The sequence below is a fragment of the Octopus bimaculoides genome, chromosome 2 (assembly GCF_046866305.1).
Source record: "Octopus bimaculoides isolate indiv1 chromosome 2, ASM4686630v1, whole genome shotgun sequence".
In the NCBI taxonomy this organism is placed as follows: domain Eukaryota; kingdom Metazoa; phylum Mollusca; class Cephalopoda; order Octopoda; family Octopodidae; genus Octopus; species Octopus bimaculoides.
In genome coordinates this window covers 26260177-26281100 of record NC_142929.1, presented here as the reverse complement: position 1 = coordinate 26281100, position 20924 = coordinate 26260177, and the positions used below count along the sequence as shown (strand labels likewise).

At 33.4% G+C, this 20924-nt stretch overlaps 1 protein-coding gene across 2 annotated transcripts in view; it reads left to right on the top strand.

The window, feature by feature from the left end:
• Nucleotides 1-20924, top strand: part of LOC106881031 (catenin alpha) — an 80390-nt gene that overhangs the window by 20656 nt on the left and 38810 nt on the right. The window contains exons 3-9 of one of the 2 annotated variants that reach the window (XM_052975868.2): nt 834-1023; nt 3821-3987; nt 4759-4878; nt 5701-5790; nt 6520-6693; nt 7816-8019; nt 10515-10550. In XM_052975868.2, the coding sequence (XP_052831828.1) occupies nt 834-1023; nt 3821-3987; nt 4759-4878; nt 5701-5790; nt 6520-6693; nt 7816-8019; nt 10515-10550 (981 nt within the window). The remainder of the gene's footprint in view (nt 1-833; nt 1024-3820; nt 3988-4758; nt 4879-5700; nt 5791-6519; nt 6694-7815; nt 8020-10514; nt 10551-20924) is intronic. The other variant, XM_014931229.3, reaches the window with a different exon arrangement.

Genomic DNA, 20924 nt, shown 5'->3' with positions numbered 1-20924 from the left:
GACAGAAATTGAAAGAAGCCCATTGTAAGCGTGTGTGTCTGTGTTTGTCCCCCATGACTACTAGATATCTGGTGTCGGTATGTTTATGATCCTGTAATTTAGCAGTTTGGCAAAAGACACCGATAGAAAAAGTACCAGGCTTAAAAAAAGTAAATGCAGGAATCAGTTCATTTGATTAAAAATTCTTGAAGGCAGTGCTCCAGCATGGCTGCAGTCAAATGACTGAAACAAAGTAAGAGCATATAAAAATTAAGTTACCTCTTTTTCTCATTGTTTTGAAGTGATGCTAAGTAATTCTGTAAGTGGAATAGTTTGTACTGTTTTTGTTTTTTCCCCAAAATACTGTTTAAAATTTGGTGTACTACAGTTGGTTTATAAAGTGGACAGCTATCTTTGCTCTAGTGTAGTATATCATTTGAAATTTAAAAAAAAAAATTTTTTTAAATAAGACATATCAATTCATACGGTACTACAAGAAATTGTACTTCCCAAAATACTTTAAAACTAGCATGAATGGGTCATAAAAAATTAAGTGTCTTTACATTATTGATTTGTTAAACTTTCAAACCATTGGCCAACAGTTTTATGACTTGTCTTGATGCTCTCAAAAACCAACAGATCTCAACACTTAAGAGAACTCGTGCTTTTTTTGTTTTAATCTTTGTCACACTGCTGTTTGGTAGGAAATTTTAATTACATTGTAAATTAGTGAACATAAATTTGATCCTTGAAATATATACATTTTGTTTAAACTTTTAAAATACATTCTTTGGATGACTTCTAACTGATGAGCTCATAATTTCAAACTTACAATATATTTAATTTTGGTGTAGGTCACAACACTGGTCAGTCAGAAAGGTCCAGTCAAAAAGAAGAAAGGACATTCCAAAAAAGCCCACGTTCTCAGTGCTGCTGTGCAGAAAGCTACAGAAAACTTTATTGAACGTGGTGAAGAGATCGCAGAAGAAAATCCTGAGATTCGAGAAGACATGTTGCTTGCTGTAGAGGATGTCCGCAAAACTGGTATGTATATTGCTTTAAAAACCTCCTTCCATTTTGTTATATAATCACTTTTTCTCTTCCCTTTCTCCTTTTCTTCTGATGGAATTTACTCTGAAGCCATTAGTAAATTATTCTATCTGCAGCATTGCAAGTCCATGGGCAAGGAAAATGACTCTCAGGTTGCCCAATCCACCAAACTGGAAATTGGTGGTGTAGAAGTACAGTTTGTTACCCTAATCCATGTTAGGTGTGTAATACTCAGAAGTTGTTCATTGGCTTGCAGTTCTGTGTTCAGCATCTCTTGGGAGTCTGGAGAAGGCATTTTAGTACTTGGTGTCCTTTTAAGTTTGAATCCTGGCCCTCATTATGAACTGCCTGTAATAGTGGGTGTGCAACAGCTGAATCATTAACATATATATTCACTACTTGATCAGCATCTTCTTAGTCATGAAAGTTTGCCATCATATTATTTATCAGGTGTTTCCAGCCAAGCCTGCATAAGCTATGAGGAGTATATTATCAGATTAATGTCAATCAGATTCGAACTTAGCATCATCATCATTATTGTTTTTATGTCAACTTTACCATGCTTGCACAGTTCAGATGGAATTTGTTGAGGTAGATTTTCTATAGTTTGATACCCTTCCTTTTGCCAATACTTGTTACACTTGCTACATGGGTCAAAACAAAAAATGAAAAAAGTAACCCTGAAATAATGTTTCAAATGGTGGCCCTCATGGAGGCAATGATGAATGATCAAGACCTTTGGCATTATGTTGTGTTTGAGAATACCCAAGCCAAGTAAAATCACTGTCATGGCAGATACTGATGTCATGCAAATGGCACCTGTGCTAGTAGCATGTAAAAGCACCCATTACACTCTGAGTGGTTAGCATTAGGAAGGGCCTCCAACCATAGGAACCATGCTAGATCAGATTGGAATCTGGTGCAGCCTTCCAGCTTGCCAGCCCTGTTCAAACCATCCAACCCATGCCAGCATGGGCAACGAATATTAAATGATGATGATGACTACTAGTCAATAACTATTATTTTCACTTTTTCTGGTAAGTACAGAAGACACTTCTGAATATATATTTCAGTCAAAAACTCATCAGTCTTAGACCTCATCAGTAAAGCGTAGCCCTCAACAGGCTTAACCCTTTGTCTATCCTGTATATCACATGTGATACACAGAACATATTTCCCTGAATTCCATAAGTCCTATATGATATACTCTCCTAATTTTTTCAATGACTAGAGTAACATAAGATTTAGAAAAGTTTTATATTAATCAGGAGTGAGACCATGGCCTGTGCCAGTGCAGCATAAGTAGCTCATTTAAGAGTACCCCTTAAACGTTGGGCAATAAACTGTGATTGCAAAGACCTGTCGAGGCAAGTCATTGTCGCGGCTGAAGACAGTACCGCCTGATTGGCACCTGTGCCAGTGACACGCAAAAAGCACCATTTGAGTGTGGCCGATGCCAGTGCTGCCTGACTGGTCCCGTGCCGGTGGCACATAAAAAGCACTATTCAAGCATGATCGTTGTCAGTGCCACCTGACTGGTTCCCATTCTGGTGGCACGTAAAAAGCACCATACAAGCGTGGTCATTGCCAGTGTTGCCTGACTGGCTTCTGTGGTACGTAAAAGCACCCTCTACACTCTTGGAGTGGTTGGTGTTAAGAAAGGCATCCAGCTGTAGAAACATTGCCAGATTGGATTGGAGCCTGATGCAGCATGGAAAGTGGACGTTAAACGATGATGATGATGACGATAACATATGAAAGAAGGGCTAACTAAAGGTTTGAAAGCAAGCTTGAACTTTTAGGTCAAATTTATGAATGCTTTGAACAGGCAAAGGCTTAACAAGATAGTGACGAAAGAATCGAATTATCTAGTTTAATAAGCTATTATTAAATTACTATTTCATGTCTAATAAAATAATGTTGAAGTGTTATTCAATTGAAGTTTTTTAAATTCTATGAAATCTATTATTCATTTTGCTCTTTATGTACTAAATCTTCAATTATATCACTTGTACATTGTTTATAGATCCAGTAATAATTTAGTCCATTTGCATGTGGCCTCTTGGTAACTGTTGTATATCCATATAAATGTTATTTACAACAATGCATTTTGTATCGGTAAGACCATATACTGGCATATTTCTGAAAGATGAAAGCCAAACATTTACTCAAATGCTATGGTGGTCTTCCATGTAACTATTAGGTATGCTCAAAGTAGTGGCCAAATTCCTCTTGACAAAATTCAGTGCTGAATGTTTTCTTTTCTTGCCCTCAATAAACAATGGTGTAGTTAAAAGCTTGAAAATCAAATTGAATTCCTCATTTTACCAAATACTTGTCATATATCTGTAGAAAGTGTACCAACCAGAGTTTGTAGCCTCTACATGGGTTTCTAGATTTGCTAGAAATAGCAGCCTGTCTTAAAAGTGATGTTGTGTAATATATATAAGATATACAGTGTTCTAAAAATGATGGGATGGTCATGGCTGAAATGCTTCTGATCAAGTTTGTTCATAGAGAGAGGAGAAAGAGAAGCCCATTAATCTAAACATTTGATTTGGCTTGATAGTCGATGTGTCATATGTTAATTTTTTTTTTCTCTGTTTTAATAAACTTTAGAATCTCTATGCATGACATTGTCCGAAGCAAAATGGTAATTGAAGCATTTCTAGTTTATTGGATCTAGATTACTTCTTGCATTGATATTTGATTTACAAGTTATCTTCATTAGATATCATTTCTCTAGACACAGTTCTTATATTAAGTGGTTTTAATATGATTTCCATTCTAGGTGATGAAATGGGAAGAGCCTCTCAAGAATTTGCTAATGATCCTTGTTCTTCCGCCAAACGAAGTGCTATGGTTCTTGCAGCTAGAGGACTTCTCTCAGCAGTGACTCGTCTTCTAATCTTGGCAGATATGTCTGATGTGAATCATCTTCTGAAGACTTTACATCATGCAAGTCTAAATTTCCTGTTTAATTTTTTCCATATAGAAATGAAATTTCATCTCAGGGTGTTGGATCTCTCAAAGATATCAAAAGACTGTGGCAAAACATTTTAAGAGATCCAACACCCTTTCTCCAAATATCATTAGAACATAAGGCCTCACAGTATTTGTTCTGATGCTATGTACTCTAAGTTCAAACCTTGCCAACGTCAATTTTGCTTTTTATCCCTTCAGATGTATATTAAAAATACCTATCCAGGGGAGTGAATTGGTGAAACTAAAACCTTTGAACTGGTTATCTTAGGGTATTTTTTCCAATTGTGTGGCCTACTTAACAGTAGATTTAAACCATCACCTGGATTGTCTACCACCTTGGGTACATTTGCTGAGTCCACTCTATTGAAAGCATTTACACCAAGTCTCTGGTTTGAAAGTGCCCTTAATTCTCCCTCCCACCAGTCTTGTAGTTCTGTACAGTGTCATGAGCACTACTTTACCTCTTGACAAAAGATTAAAAGAAAAAAAAAACCAATGTGGAAAATTTCAATTGTTAGATTTTTAACATACGTTATTCAATGCATTACGCTTTAATTTATTCATTTAAAATCAAATCATACCAGTGGCCTGCTTGAATTATTTTCCTTCATTTATTTTCTGTTATTCATGTTCTTAGGAAAGGAAAATAAAATTTAGAAATCAACCTCTTCTGTATGTATATAGAAAAAAATTTTCAAAAGTTTGAAACAAATATCTTTTAACACTTGTCTTATTTTAACCCAGGTTGAAAATGATTTGGATCGTATAAAGAATGCCAGCAGTCAACATGAACTTTTAGCCAGTTTTGATGACTTTGGGAAAAGTGTTCAACAGCTGTCGGATAGGGCAGCGAAAAGACAAGCTGTGAGTATATTCACTTCTGAAACTTTGTAATGGCACTGCACTTTTATATTTTACACTGTTGTTCTTGTAACATGGCAATTCCTGATCCAGTACACCTTTCATTGATGGCAGTCAAGTCATGACCAGCTTACCTGTATTCCAGACAGGGCTTCTGGGGTGACATCATCTGATGTACTTTCAGTTTTTAAGTTAGTAGGATATGACTGAAGGATTTGGCTGCTATTTCTACCCAGTCAAGCAAGTACACAGTAATTTCATTGGCTTGACAATAGTGCTAAATAACTGAAAGGTTGGAAAAGGAAACCTTTCTTGACTTCACTGCGGATATAATGTTTGATTTATGGTTATTATGCAAAGAAAATAGAGAGAGAGAGGCCATTAGTTGTCATTTCATCTCATTGAAAAATTACTAATGAAAAATGTCTGCATTTGCTTCTTGTTGTGTTGACATGTAATTCTATAAATATTGTGCTATTCTAGATCAGCTCTGATTTAACTGACCATTAGTACACAGGTTGTCAGTCAAACTACTGTCACCCACAGATCTGTTGTTCTAGATATACTATGTTTCTGGCTGGATGAGACCAATAATGCACCCTCTCACATGTAGTGGTTAATCCTATGGGACAGTTTGAATATATTATATTCTCTTCATTGTTGAATCTGTTGTATGTGAGTAAATTTGATTGGCAGAAACTAAAAGTCCATCTTGTGTATATTTGTCTGAAAGTGCTCATGTCTTCTAGACTGAATTTGCATTATTTAAACATTCACACTAAAAATGACCTCACTATAATGATATTGTTTGTTATACTCTTTAAGGATTTAAAAGACCCACGACGTAGAGACGACTTGGCTGCTGCCCGTGCTGTGCTAAAGAAGAACAGTATGATGCTTTTGACCACTTCTAAGGTAATATTTTGTTAATTATTTTTTGAATTATAATATGTGAAATTTGTCATGATTGATTGACTACCTTGGTGTGAAGTTTGCTTATACTTGATTTGTTAATGAGTTAGAGAGCAAGATAAAGAAAATGGTGTTAAGTATATTTTACCTCGATGGTACATTTGATGCTTGTGTAATCATTTATCATAAAATAGATTCCATGTGTTCTGTTTGAAGTATTTATAATTGTTTTAAATTTATTAAATCTTATCTATCTCATAATTTTATTGAATCTTTTGTAAAGTAATATTTAAAACAGTGTAATAATGGAGAAGTTATTTTCCTAAAGTCACTAAATTCTTGATTTAAAAAATTATTTGAAATACAGAGGTTGAAATCTATTTACCTAAGAGAAAACTGTAAACATGAAGGAAAGGGGAGATAAGAAGCTAACAAGAGACTTGATTTCTTGAAAGATTAGACCTATAAGACTTTTCAGTTAGGTTGAGATTATCATTTTTTTCTCAACTACATTCTCCAATGTATCCTTCCATTTTCAACAGTATTAGGGTGTGATTGAAGAGATTTTATAGCTATTTCTAGCACTTGACAGGCACCATTGAGAAACAGTAAAATTGATGAAAGTCAGTAAGGTGGGGATTAGTTTCTCTTTAAAACCTATGACAAAGAACAATATTGCAGTAACCTGCCATATATATGCAGATATACATATCTTTTATCTGTCCATTTCAGGCTTATGTGCGACATCCAGAACTTTCTGCAGCCCGAGAGAATCGTGATTTCGCCTGTAAGCAGATGTGTGATGCAGTGAATTTAATCTCTGATGTTGCACAGGCAGCTGGTGTTTCTGATGTCCATCCTTATGAACATCAGGGAGAACTAGCTGCTGCTCTCGATGAATTAGATGTATGTATTGCTCATATTCTCCCTCTGTCTTTATATTCATTATATATATATATATATATATATATATTGATCTTACTGTTTGAAGTTAGTCTTTTTTTATTCATGGTTTTTCATTAGTCCTCTATATTTTAGTTTCGAACAATAGTGTTTCTGGAAGCTATGTATATGAAAAAATACAAGCTAAAAGTTAACAGATGTACAACACACAATATTTTACACAGATGTACACAACACAATAAATTATGGAAAAACCTGATGTTAACTGTAAAACAAATTTTAAAATCCTGATGTTAGGGTTTCAGTCATCCACATCCATTCCTATGAACTCTTGCTGCCTACTTGGAAAACAAAGCAATAATGCATTGCTGCTATCTCTTCATTAGTGGAGATGAGATTGAGAGGCCTTGAAACATTGATCAAACAAACATTGTGAAGGATTTCTCAATTCATTTCAGGATTGTAGCTTTTTTTTTTTTTTAAACTAGGTTAATCTTCCTTTGATGTTGCTGCACCTCTTATGTGTCCATAACTTACACTTGGTACATCTTATTGCCACTTGTTTTTGAGGTAGCCTGTAGTAGGGCATCATAAAAATGGTCCTCCTGATCATTTGGTAGGCCCACTTGTGGGGCGTAGTTAGAGATAATTGTCGTTGTGCTGTTCTACAGGACTAGTCTGAGCTTAAGCACTCTATCGCATACCCTGACAATATATATACAAATATATATATATGTAAATATACACACATACACACACATGCACATGGACATCTACACAGTTTTTGGCTTTCAAACTTTACTCTGAAGGCATTGCGGAGTCTCTGGCTGAATTTGAAGACTCTTACCCAATATAGTGTAGAATGGGATGTAAGATGGAACTACATGGTTGCAAAGCAAATTTTTTATCTGTTTCTGACCAATACCTATTTTATCATACCTAGAGGGATCAAAAAGAAAGTTTGATCTTGGTATGAAATGTTCTGAATTCAAATTGCACAGAGGTCAGTTTGGCTTTTCAAGGCAATAAAAATTTAAAAAAAAGAAAAAAATTCTTTTGGGATATCTTTTCTAAATTAATAATTAATTTCTATGTTTTGATTTGATTACATTTCCATCCTTTCAGCAAAAACTCATAATGGATCCTCTGGCCTATAACGAAGTTCACAGCCGGCCGTCTTTGGAAGAACGTTTGGAGAGTATTGTTAGTGGTGCAGCCATCTTAGCAGATTCTTCTTGCACCCGGAATGATCGACGCGAAAAGATCATACAGGAGTGCAATGCTGTACGACAGGCATTACAAGACTTACTTACAGAATATATGGAAAATGTAAGTAATTTGGTTTTTCTTTCTAGGTTCCAAGGAAGAAATCATTTTATAGATATAAAAAATTTCTTTTTTCCTTGAAACCTTTCGTGATTAAATAAATTGAATTTTCCAGCACGGAATAAGCTGATATATATATCCCATGTATTATGGCCTTTCTCCTTCCATATTCTATCTCTCTGATGCTATCATCACTGCCTCTCCTCTTTCACTTCACTTTCAGTGCTGCTGCTTTTCTCTCTCTCTCTTTTTCCTTACTTCACTCTCTCATTTCTTTGCGCTCTCTCTCTCTCTCTCACTAGTCCCTGTAAATCTGCAACCTGTTTCTGTATTTCTTTTTTATCTTCATTCTGTACAAATGGTGAATGATCTTCCATGTTTGTCTTTAACTTACTGTCTCCAATGGAGCAAAATGTTTCTTATCTAATATTATTTTTCTGTTTTATATATATATATATATATATATATATATATATATAAGATATATAAATAGATATAAAAAACAACAAACAAACAAAATAACTACCTGTTGTATATTGCTCTTATAAGATCAAAGAAAATTGCATATTGTTTATATATTTATATGCATGTATGTGTGTGTATATATAATGTATATTTTTGCTAAAAGTTGATGAGACCATTCATATTGCACATCTGTACCAGACACACATCCATATAAAACAATGTTAGTAAAGTAGTTGAAGTGACAAGAGAGCTCAGTACAATACAACATATACAAATAAATCTTACTTCCAGCTACTTGTTAGTTCTAGCGCTCTCTCTCTCTCACCAGCAGTTGCATCTTTGATGTTCCATTGGATCAGGGTGTGAGGGTTGAGAGGATGACCATCTACTCATGGCCAAATGAGTTCCTAAAACAAAAGTATAGGCATGATGCATTAGAAAGAAGATCATTCCTGCTTTCGAGTCATAACTGATTGTCAGTGATGACTGAGAGGGAGAGTTTATCCTCTACTCATGAGCACTTCCTGCATGCTTTCACACAGCATGTATGCTGCTCACAATCATATTACGTACATATTCACCTATATTTGCATGCACACACACACACACACTGTTGATTTTTGATTCTCTTTCTCTTTAATATCAAATCATGAGAAAACTTTATAAATATATCCAAAATGTATAGTTTTGATTCATAACGTATGTAGATAACCCATTTAGTTACACTTGTTTCATACAGGTCTACAACTTAATATGTTTATAAATAAATGTTGTATTGCTTCAAGTCACAAGCCATCTCTGAACATTTTAGCCATGACCATTCTCACTTATTTTCAGTGTCTTGGGCATCATTATCCATTGTCCTTTTCTAAGATGATTGACTGTGGTCCGAGGGGAATGTGCCTGCTATTTCTCATAGATTGGATGACTACATAGATCAGACAGGAGTCTGTGGTTATCATTATTTGAAAAGTGAGACACAGGAGACATGGCTTATTATTAGATGGGCTGCAGTTCTAGAAAAATTCAAAAAAAGTTTTGGTTAGGCATGCCATTCAGAAAGTCCTGTGGACCACAGCTTGCCCATTATTGTTATAGGCACTCCCTTATTGATTTGTAAATGTGATTGGGTCCATGCTAGATTATAATGGATGATAAGTTGATTTGTTAGTGTTTTAAATCCTGCTCAGCCTTGATGAAGCAAACATGTGATCAGTTATTCCAGCTGTGATTATCCTTTGAGAAAAATTTGGCTATTGTATTTAGCAGTTAGAAGAACAATGTAGACATTCCCCTGTTGACTGCTTGGTACTGAATCATTAATTGAACAAATATGCCTTGTGGTATTGAGTTCCAGCCTTTTACTCCATTCTGAGTTCAAATCCCACTAAACTCAGCTTTGCCCTTCATTTTCTGAGGCTTTACAAAATAAAATACCAATCAAGTATTGGGCTGTTTCATATTCCTAGATTTGAATAGAATTACAACAGAAAAGTTTGAAGTTCACTGTTCTAAATATACAACCTTGATATAAATGGAATTTCAAAAAAAACTATATGAATTTTTGTTTTTGTATTTGGTTTGCAAGATTCTCGATGTAAACTTGTATGTTGAAATGTGTTTTGTATCTTGGGAGGGTCATTATACCAATACTATACAAGTGCCCTGGTTTTGTTTCACTTTATTATTAGTTAGTTGGCTAATCATTGATTAAACAATTAATTAGTTAATTGGTTAAATGTTAACCACTTGACTAATAATAAATGAAGTGGAATAGTACCAGTATGTGTGTACGTTTATTATTGGTATAATGACCTTCCTGAGATACAACAGTATATGAAACCCCTGAATTATTCAAAATACCTTAGTTTTTCTGGAATGCAGACATTTTGCTGTTAAAAACAAAGCCATTGTTTGATATTGTCTCATGTTTGTTTATTCTTTTTCTTTTTATTTGTTGTGTTAAAATTTGTATTTTTTCCCCTTTACCCCACCTTTAGTGTTGATGAATGTCAACTTTTTGTTCTAAACAGTGTGGTGGCAAGAACAATGTTCATTCAAACGAGCAGGTAATCTTACTTAGAGCACTTCTAAAAGTCTTGGAAGTGTCTAGTACAGACTGTTGTTTTGCAAGTACGAAGCAACAGCCGCGTTATGTTCTTTTATAGTGATATCTCACGTATTTAATATAGTGAAAAAAAAAAACTTCAATTAATTGTGATTATCCATGCAGTTAGTAGACAAAAACTCTCTTTAGGATTATATAAAATCTAAAAGCACTTGAAGGGAAGAGTTAAAAAAAAAAAAATATAGAAATGCAATAAGGGAGTGTGTCTGGTCTTAAGCCATGTGGTGAAAGCAATGGACATGCTTTGGTTTTATTAGACACCTTCAGCATAGCACATCCAACTCAGATGGCAAAACTAAGTCATCCATCCTTCCAACCATTTATACACATATACATACACACAGTGTGCATGTGGGTAGAGACAGTGGTTGCCATATATATATATATATATATATATATACACACACACACACACACACACACACACACACACACACACACACACACACACACACACACACACACACACACACACACTTTTCATTGAATTTATGACATACACAGATATAAAGAAAGGATTATAATGAGGTTGGTTATGAAATTATTGAAAATGCTTCATTTTAAGTGTAACCTGACCAAATCACATTCATCACTCACTTGTTGGCCAGGTCCATTTCCATGATTTTATTGGAGTTGTCTCCTTTGCTTGTTTTTAGATTTTAAACACTCTCTAGAGAGTTTTTGTCTCTTTAATTGCAAGGACTGTCTCAGTTAATTGAAGAACTTGCTATGTTACATATGTGAGAGCTTACTGTATTTATATTTAGTATGCAGAATGCTCTTCTGAGGTGTCTTCCCCTCAGCCATATTATTCACATTACTCTTTTTAACCTGTTTGTAGTTAATGCATGAATTAACTTGCATTGTTTATTCTAAACACTCGCATACAATTTTTTTAAGTGTTTGGGGAGTATTTCCTAATCTTGTTACAGCCTAGTTTAGAGGAATTTAATAGTTATTAATTCTTTCTCAAAAAGTCATTAATTCTTTCTCAGAACCTTAAGATATGAAGGTGAAGTGAAAAAGTAAAAAAATAATAATAAAAAAATAAAATATGGGGTGCCGAGAGGCAGCTAAAAATAACTGAGACCAAATTTATTATTGAGTTACATTTTGTGTTAATTTTACTTGACTTTGACTCTTATTCTTATAACTATCCTTCCAGCCCATGTACCTGATTTAAATCCAATATTCCCTCTGGTAGGTTTGGCTGGTTATATTTTTCAAATTGGAGTTAGCGTGGAGTTACTAGCTAGGTACTTTCTCTTGTTAATCCTCTAAACTATGTTAAAAATTAGGTATTGGTCAGGTGAATGGCGGAGGGGTTTGCAGAGTTATGTACCTTTGTCAGTTACATTATGAGTTGTGATCGTTACAATGGCTGTAGGCATACTCAACAGTTAAGTGTTTCTTAAAATAGCGTAACATAGCAGTAAGTCGATCCACTTATATCATTTTATTTCTATGCAATGACAATAAATTGAGTGGGAAAGTTTAAAACTTTTTGTTGAATGCTCAATGTCATAGGAATAACCGACATTTGTGCTGTCACTTAGGATAAAGTTTAAAGTATTAATTTATTTTTCTATTTTTCTTTATTGGTTTCAGCTTTTTAATTAATTGCCTTCAGGGTTTTAATCAATTAAATCAACCGCAGATTTTACCATGATAATTTATAGTCATAAAAATGAAATGAAAGAAGTTTAGTCGACTGGATGCGAAGGGAAGCAACTGTGACATATCTGAAATATTTTTGCACTATACAGACTCGCTCAACTTTTGCTCTTATATATATATATATATATATATATATATATGTATGTATTCAAACATAATTGGCAAAGGTATATAAAATATCCATCCACAAAATTTTAATCAGAAGGGTTTCCTAAACTGCATTTTTTTTTGACATTTTTGAGTTTGGCTGTTATTGAATTTTCATAGCAGCAGATATTTTGGATTATATTTCAGTAACTCTTATGAATAGGCATTATATAACTGTCAGTAATTACTTAGGATTATTATTAGTGTTAGATATGGTGCAGTGTTGTACATTTTGCTTTTTGGCATTTATTTCGTTTCAAATTCTGGACCCAATTCTTGATACACTCAACTCTACCTTTCAACCAGCTTAGACTCTATAAAATAAGTATCCCCTTAACATTTTTTGTACCTTAAATAACAAATATTTGGGGTTAAGTTATGTTGAGTGTTTCATTTCAATGTAAAGTACAAAAATAGAAAAATGAATTATTTCTAATGAGTTAAGTAATTATTATTGTGAGGTGTAATGATAGCAGATAAGTTTTGGTATTTTTAAAATTTATTTCAGTTGCTATCTCACAAGAGCTGACTTTTGACTTTTATTCACTTTGGGGTGCTGTGAACATAATTGCTAGAGTTAAGTTTGATTAATTCAAGGAATTGAGCTGCTAATGTACTAAAATGTATTTTATGTTCTAGTTAACAGCAAGAATAACAATAAATGATAAAATATTAATGATGTACCAGAGAAAATAACTTGTTGATTTTCTATTTGGCCATCTCATTTTGTAGTCAAGATTCAAATTCCCATGGGGTCAAATTTTTCTTCTCTCTCTCTGAAGTGGATGAAACGAGTGCCAGTTAAGTATGCAGTCTGTATAAAACAAAGAAGGACTGAATTATATATATATATATATATATATATATATATATATATATGTGTGTGTTTATGAAGCAAGGAGAGGGATAAAGTATGGCTAGCTTCTTTCAATCATTTTCTGAGATGTTAATGCCTCTGGAAAGGCAAGATTGTCACATCCTTTCTTTAAAATATAACTATTAAAAAAAATATAAAGTGGTTACGACACAGATTTCTTCATGCTTGTGTCCTACTTATCTATATTTTATATTTGGGAAGATGAAGCAGATTTCAGTTGCTGGTATTGCAGTATAGGGCAGTGGGTGGCAGAATTGGTACAGTGCCAAAGAAAATGCTTGGTGCTGTGTTTAGTTATATATAGTTATGTACTATTATGTTCTAAGTTCAAATCCCTTTGGCTTTGTCTTTCACCTTAATATTGTAAAGTCAGTGAAATAAGTATCAGTTATGTATTGGAGTCTGTTCAATTGATAGTATGTCAATTTTTATGGTAAGGGTTTAATACAAATGGTAGAATAATGGACATAACTAGAACATTGGACAAATTGCCTTGTATTGAGCCTTTAATAGTTTGAGATGAAATCTTAAAAAGACCAGCTTTTTCCTTTACTCATTCTAAGTTCAATAAAATGAATTAATTAACTTGAGGTTGATTTATAACTCCTATTATGCATCCTACATGTGGATGGAATTGTAAAATACTAAGAAGACATGACAGTAGTGGTTCCTAGCATTTTTATATTTGCACTGCACTTTGAAGCAAAAAGAAATGTGTTGGTGCAATTGATGCATGAAATAATAACAGGTATTTGTATATTATAGATTATGAACAATTTAAAATTACAGAAAAAGTTTACTTTTTTATTCAATAAATGAAACAATTAGCAAGGTTTTTTCAGTTTTAGAATTTCAATTTGTGTTTTTCACATTTTTCTAAAATATATTATTTTGTGTCAGACCTAGCTACAACTTGTGGCACGCTAGTGTTCCATAGTACACCATTTGAGAGTCACTGCTTCAAGTATTTTATTTCATTGTTCTATACTTTGATTTCAAATGACTTTGAAGATTAAATTTACCTTTTATCCTTTCATTGGAGTCAATTTAATATCTAACTATTAATACTTTGGGGTTTATTTAAATATACTAAACCTTACAGCTTACCTTCTATGTATAATAGTTGGTTTGGTGCCAGATTATTATTATTTATAAGCATGCTAGATTTAGTTTATAGCTTTTTTTTTGTTTTCAGAATGATATTTGGATACAGTGAAGATGTAGATTTTTGCATATATTTACCTCATAAACATTTTGATGCATTTCCTTTTATTACATAACTAAACAATATTACATTCCATCAGAAGTGCATTTGAATAAAATAGCAGAGTAATTTCTTAATAACTATCTTTCACTTGTTTGTAAACTATTTCTGGTCCTAATTCCTAATTATTTATGACAACTCTTCTGTCCTTTAATAAACTCATACACTTTGTGGTGTGTTATTTGAAAACAAAGCACTTAATATGATTTTTAAATAGAATTTAACTATTCATGTTCTTTGTTTCATTTATGTCCTGTTATTTTCAAATTTTCCCTTTTTACTTTTCATTTTTATTTCTTTGAAAGAGATTTCTTTCAAATTTTATATTTACTTCATTATCATTGCAATCACCACCATCACAATATCCACTTTTCCTTGCTTGCATGGGTCAGATGCAATTCATTGAGACACATTTTCTTAGGCCATGTGTCCTTCCAAGTATCACCAAGCAAGGATTATATTTCCCTGTTGCTGGACATATTTTCATGAAAGATTGGAAACTGATTATACTGTTTGTATGATAACATTTTGAAACAACTGCTGCTGATATGAAGACATGTGCACGCGCGTACACACACACACACACACACACACCTTCTTAAGAGTTCTGTCTACCAAATCCACTTACAAGGCTTTGATTTGTTGAGGGCTATAGAAGACACTTTCCCTGGTGTTACACAATGGTACTGAATATAAAGCCATGTAGTTGAGAAGTAAACTTCTTAACTACACAGTCATGCCTGCACCTACATTATATTTTTGTGTGTGCACTAATCTTTTTGCTTAGCCAAGATCAACCTAGATAGAACAGATTGAATACCACGAAGGTTAGCCAGTCAGACTATTAAGTGACCCACAGGCATTATCCATGTCTTACATAAATGTCCAGCTTGTGTCTGTATTTGTTGGTTGAATTTCAGTTTGTTTAATATCATGTCAGTAGCCCTCCTGCCTTTACTACAGGCATGCTTTCCTAAAATGGTTTTTCATTTGAAAATATATGTAGAGAGTATTCTGAATGAGCAGTAAATTTGGTTGGTATATTAGGCAGATCAATTCTGTACAAGACACTCCTATGGTTTGTAAAACAGGTGGTGTGGCATTTGGTCTTTCTTTTTATTGCTTGGCATTTAACTAACAGTAGCAACCTGTTAGTTGTCAACTAGACTGAGGCACATATCTGCCTAGTTTAATTGTGAAACAGAATGGCTGCAACAAAGTTTTAATTTATAAGCGAATGAGCAGTAATTCAGTTCTTGAAACTTAGGATTATGCCTTATATGTATGTTATGGAAACAGAATATTGATCATGCAACTCAGGTTTCATACCACTGCAATTTTTAGTTGAGAACTCTGTTTTGGTGGTATATTTATATTTAATGTGGGTGTGGTCTTATGCTGATGTTTTTATTGGCTTGCATTTGCTGACTGACTTATTTGTCTGCCTCTTCATCAGCTCAGACCACCTACTATTGATAATCAAAACCTTAGTCAGTAGCATAAGCTGAAGAATATAAACAATTCCATTTGACAAACGAATATCTGACTAAACAGCACTGTTCTACAATGAAGTCCTTTAAGCAAACGGATTCAAAAAGAAACTGCAACTCCTACCTTAGATACAATAAATTAATAACAACAAAAGAAACCTAGAAAAAAACCCAGCCTCCGTTTACCCTTCAGCTTAAATGTAGCCCCAGATGCTGCTCACACCCTCCAAACACTAATTAGCAAGCACTTCCCAGTAGAACAAATATCACAAACTAATCAATAGAGAAACAATGTAAAAGTTAGCTACAGCTACATAAAAATTATAAAACATACTATACAATCACTAAACATAGCAAAGAATATGCAATAAACAGCTGCAAACTCCTGCTACAGTACTGGAACAAGGACATGCTCATTACATGGAAACCATTTATGAATATACATGGGCTAAGGCAAACTGAAAAATACTATATTGTACCATTAGTAGAAGTACCAAAGACAGATACACAAAGCCCATTTGCACATTCCTGAATTTATCCCCCCCCCCCAACCCCCACAAAATAAACACATCAATGTCTAAATACATTTGGGAGTTAAAACAACATAATTAAAAATATTAAAGGAGAAATAATTGATTCTGGAATCTGCCTCTTGTGCACTACTGAAAAGTATCACAAACTCACATTAAATGCAAAATCTCTGGGGCTAATTTGGTTATTGGTTGGATTAATTTTGCTATCAGTTAGCTTAGTGAATAAATGTTAAACTAGGGAGTAGTGTCAGAAAGCAGCCAGGATAGTTGAATGTTTACTAAACATTTATCATTTTTTAAGATTGTCTGATTAACAGATTTGTTTGCATGTCACAAAAGTTGTGTATGCACATACATGATTTATGTGCATTTGCTTATGTGTAAGAGATGGAATGTAAGTGCGTAATATGTTATTGTCTTCAGGCAAAAATAGCCTATAGGATAAGGTATTGGTGTACCATTTTAGAATGCATGAATCAGTGAACTAAGATAGATGAGTAATTCCTTATTTTACAGGGTGCAACTTCCTCCACCCCACCTTTATCCAGGACCTTATTGAATTTTTTCAACATTTTTAGTGTCTGAAATTTTTATTTCCTCGTGATAAAGACTTTGTTTTGTAATTTTAAAATTTGAATTTACTTTAACATATCTAATTCACAAAGATGTTTTTATCCCTATCATTAAAACTGAAAACTGAAGCTTCTTTTCTCTTTTTGTGAGTTTATGGAAGAGATTTGTATTTTTGTAACTGTTAGTTTATTTGTCTCTAATTAACAATAATATCTGTTAAGATTTTGTTAACCAGTGTGTCCTATTTTGACTACATATATTTGTTCCATCTGGCAAATAGGTAGCATGTCAGTATTAGATGCTTATTGTTTGTTTAGCACCAAATTGGTCCAGATCAATCAACTTGATCAGGCATTCAAACCATACCATTTTTTCTTTTTCTTTATTTTTCATGAATAATGTCTTGGGCTCCATTATTGAATATGTCCTTTTTTATGATGGTAGAGTGTGGTTTGAAGAGAATTTGACTATTAGATATTCAACTGACATCTTTTTGGCTTGATAAGTTATTTGATAAGAAAAATATCTACCAAGAAACAAGAATATCTCTTTATGCTTAGGGATGAGTATGGTGAGATTTGGTTGTGTGCATACATATTTGGTCCCCAAATTGAAATTGTTAAAGCTTAAGATGCATAACAAAGACATACAGAGGTGCAGCCACTCATACACATTCCCTTCCTCTCTCCCTCTTGGCTTTTCTTTGTTTTGCTATTTCTGAATAAAACTGACATGATTGCAGAAAGTGTAATTGGTAGCTGGTTGAAAATGGAACTAGGAAAACAAAAATATAACTGTAAAGCAACAGCTAAAAATTTAAATCTAGAAAGTTCATTAGTTTTGACTTGTTCTTTTTATGTATTGAATTTTGTTTGTTTTTTGAATTTCAATTTCTGAATCACAACTTGAATTCTGATTTTAGTTTTTTTGTTTTCTAAATGACAGACATTGAATCAGATTTGCTATCTTTGATACTGTTGCTATGAATGTATTAAAAGTTGACATCAGTGAAAAATGTCAACTGCAACCAGCAAGGCTTTGTAAACAAGTGAACTGATAAAGAGTTGGCCTTGCAGCATCATCCTCTCTCTGCAAGAGACATATAACTATTGGAAATGATGCACTGCTGTTTTTGTCTGATTTGTTTCATTTATTGATTGGTTAAGTGTCTGTTCTGATATCTTGAATTAGTGAAGCTACGAAGTTCAATTAAAGAAATTTTTCTTTCAAACATATTAAGTATGCTAGTCAAGTTGTGTGTTGTGTTACTTCAAAAATTTAGTTATTTACACAAACGAAAAACAAAAAGCTGCAGAAATATACTCTTCCACTTAAAAACATAGCAGACCCATTTGTTTCAGTTATTGCTGGCTGTAATAGTTGTAAAACCTACATTCTAATACCAGCCCTGTACATAATATAAGCAATTACTTTGTTTTTATATATTAGATGTAGGCATGGCTGTGTAGGTTGAAAAGCTTGCTTTGTGGCCCATGTGGTTTTAGGCAAGTGTCTTCTACTATAGCCCTAAACCAACTAAGTCCTTGAAAATGAATTTGGTAAGCAGAAACTGTGGTAGCTTGTTTGTATTTATTTCCCCTAACATACCACCTTTTGTCAACTGGTGTTGGTTTGTTAATGTCGCAGTAACTCAACAGTTTAGTCCCCCCCCCCCCACATTGCTTCACAACCGATGCTGGTGTGTTTACGTCCCCGTATTTTAGCAGTTCGGCAAATGGGACCAATAGAATAAGTGCTAGGCTTACAAAGAATAAGTCCTGGGGTTGATTTGCTTGACTAAAAGTGGTACTCCAGCATGGCCACAGTCAAATGACTGAAACAAGTAAAAGAGTAAAGAGAGCTTTGCAAAATGAAAAAAAAGAGAAAGACAATTGAATAAGTACTAGACTTAACAAAGAAAAATTACTTATTCATGACTCAAACATACATTGCACTCTCCTCTTTCTAAGAGTTTTTCAGTTCTGTTTGAATTCTCTTGAGAAGATTCTGTTAACTTGTAGGTTAAACTTCACATATAGGCGCAGACATGGTTCTGTGGTCAAGAAGCTTGCTTTGCAGTTTAGTTTTGGGTTCAATCCTACTGTGCAGCACCTTGAGCAAGTGTCTTCTTTTTTTGGTCCAGATCAACCAATGCCTTGCAAGTGAATATTTGGTAGATGGAAACTGTATAGAAACCCATCTACACATGTTTTTGTGTTTGTTTCTCCAGTCCTTCACCTCTTGACAACTAGAGTTGGTTTGTTTATGTCCTGTAACTTTTCAGAGACCAATAGAATAAGCACCAGACTTAGAATTAAAAAAAAAAAATACTGGGGTTAATTTGCTCAATGATATCTCTTCATGGTGATGTTCTAGCATGTCCTACAATCCAGTGACTGAAACAAGTAAAAAAAAAAAAAGATATCACTAATTTCTTTATTTCTACCATCTACCTATGAAGGTTCTCTCTTTGCCATATATCTTCTAGCCCCTTTCAATCCAGTTTCTGCCTTACTATATTGAGATTGATTTAGTAAACTGAATACTGTTCCATTGTTTTATGTTATCTTTTTAACATATAATAGCTCATGGCTGTGTGTGCTATTTCATTCTTCAGCTGTTTACTTTAGCATCGTTTGCTTGCTCATCATTTGTATAGATCACATCTCTGTTCAAAAATGTAATGCTTAACTAGCTTTTCTTGTTGACTTGAATTTTAAAGAAAAGTTAAAATATTGTGCAGAATTTTGCTGATGCTAATGAACTATCTGGAGAAATATTTACATTTTGTGATTTTTATATTTTCAGTTTTTATTTAGCCATGCTAGCTTCTATTCATTTAGAGAGGGTTGGTCTTCAAATTGATATGTTTGCACAAATTGTTGTTAAATTTATTAAAAATTTTTTTTTTATAGTTCATTATCCTTTCTAAACTTCCACTTTACCAATCTTAAAGTGGCTATTGCATTTATTCTTAGCTTGTTATACAGCATCAAGCAATACGTTCTGCCAAATTTAGGATGTCGACCAAGGTCACCTTACATCTGTAGATTTATTTGTTCACTGAAACCAAAAATTAGAAATGTCTTGCCGCCTTCTATTACCGTGTTGTCTCCTCCACAATTAAATGTCAGTTGTTTTGAAAAAAAAAAAAAAAAATTTTCAACATATTTAGATGTGTGCTGGCCATGGATTAAACAGAAAATGAAATTTAGTTTAGAGAGTAAAATGAAATAAAAGTACTTAAACAGGCCAATAAGTAGATTGTAAAACAATTTCTTTGAAGAAAGTTAGCAATGCAAATATATATATATATATATAGGAAAATGAAAAATAATAATAAGGCAGAATGCTAAACTGGAAGCATATTTTAATAAAGATTTCTAACTGGCTTTCATTGCATAGCAAATTTTCAAGAAGAGGGAGAATGAAAATGTTTTTTACAAAGAAGTACAAAATGAAGAAAATAATATATAAAAAAATAATATATAAAAAAATAAATATACCAATACATTATATTGTCTTTGAGCTTTTGAAGTTCAATGGTAATTCATGTATATAATGGTTGGAAAAATAAGGATGCATGAGAACTGAGAGTTGTGTTAGGCTTAAAAAAAGGGCTAAAAGTTTGTGTTAAGCAGGAAGTGTGGTGTCAAAACAGGAAGTGTGTTAAGGGGAGACAAATGTTTTTAGTTGGAGTTATGAACTCTTTTTCAACAGGAAGTTTATGTCTGTTCCTAGAGAAATAAGGTCA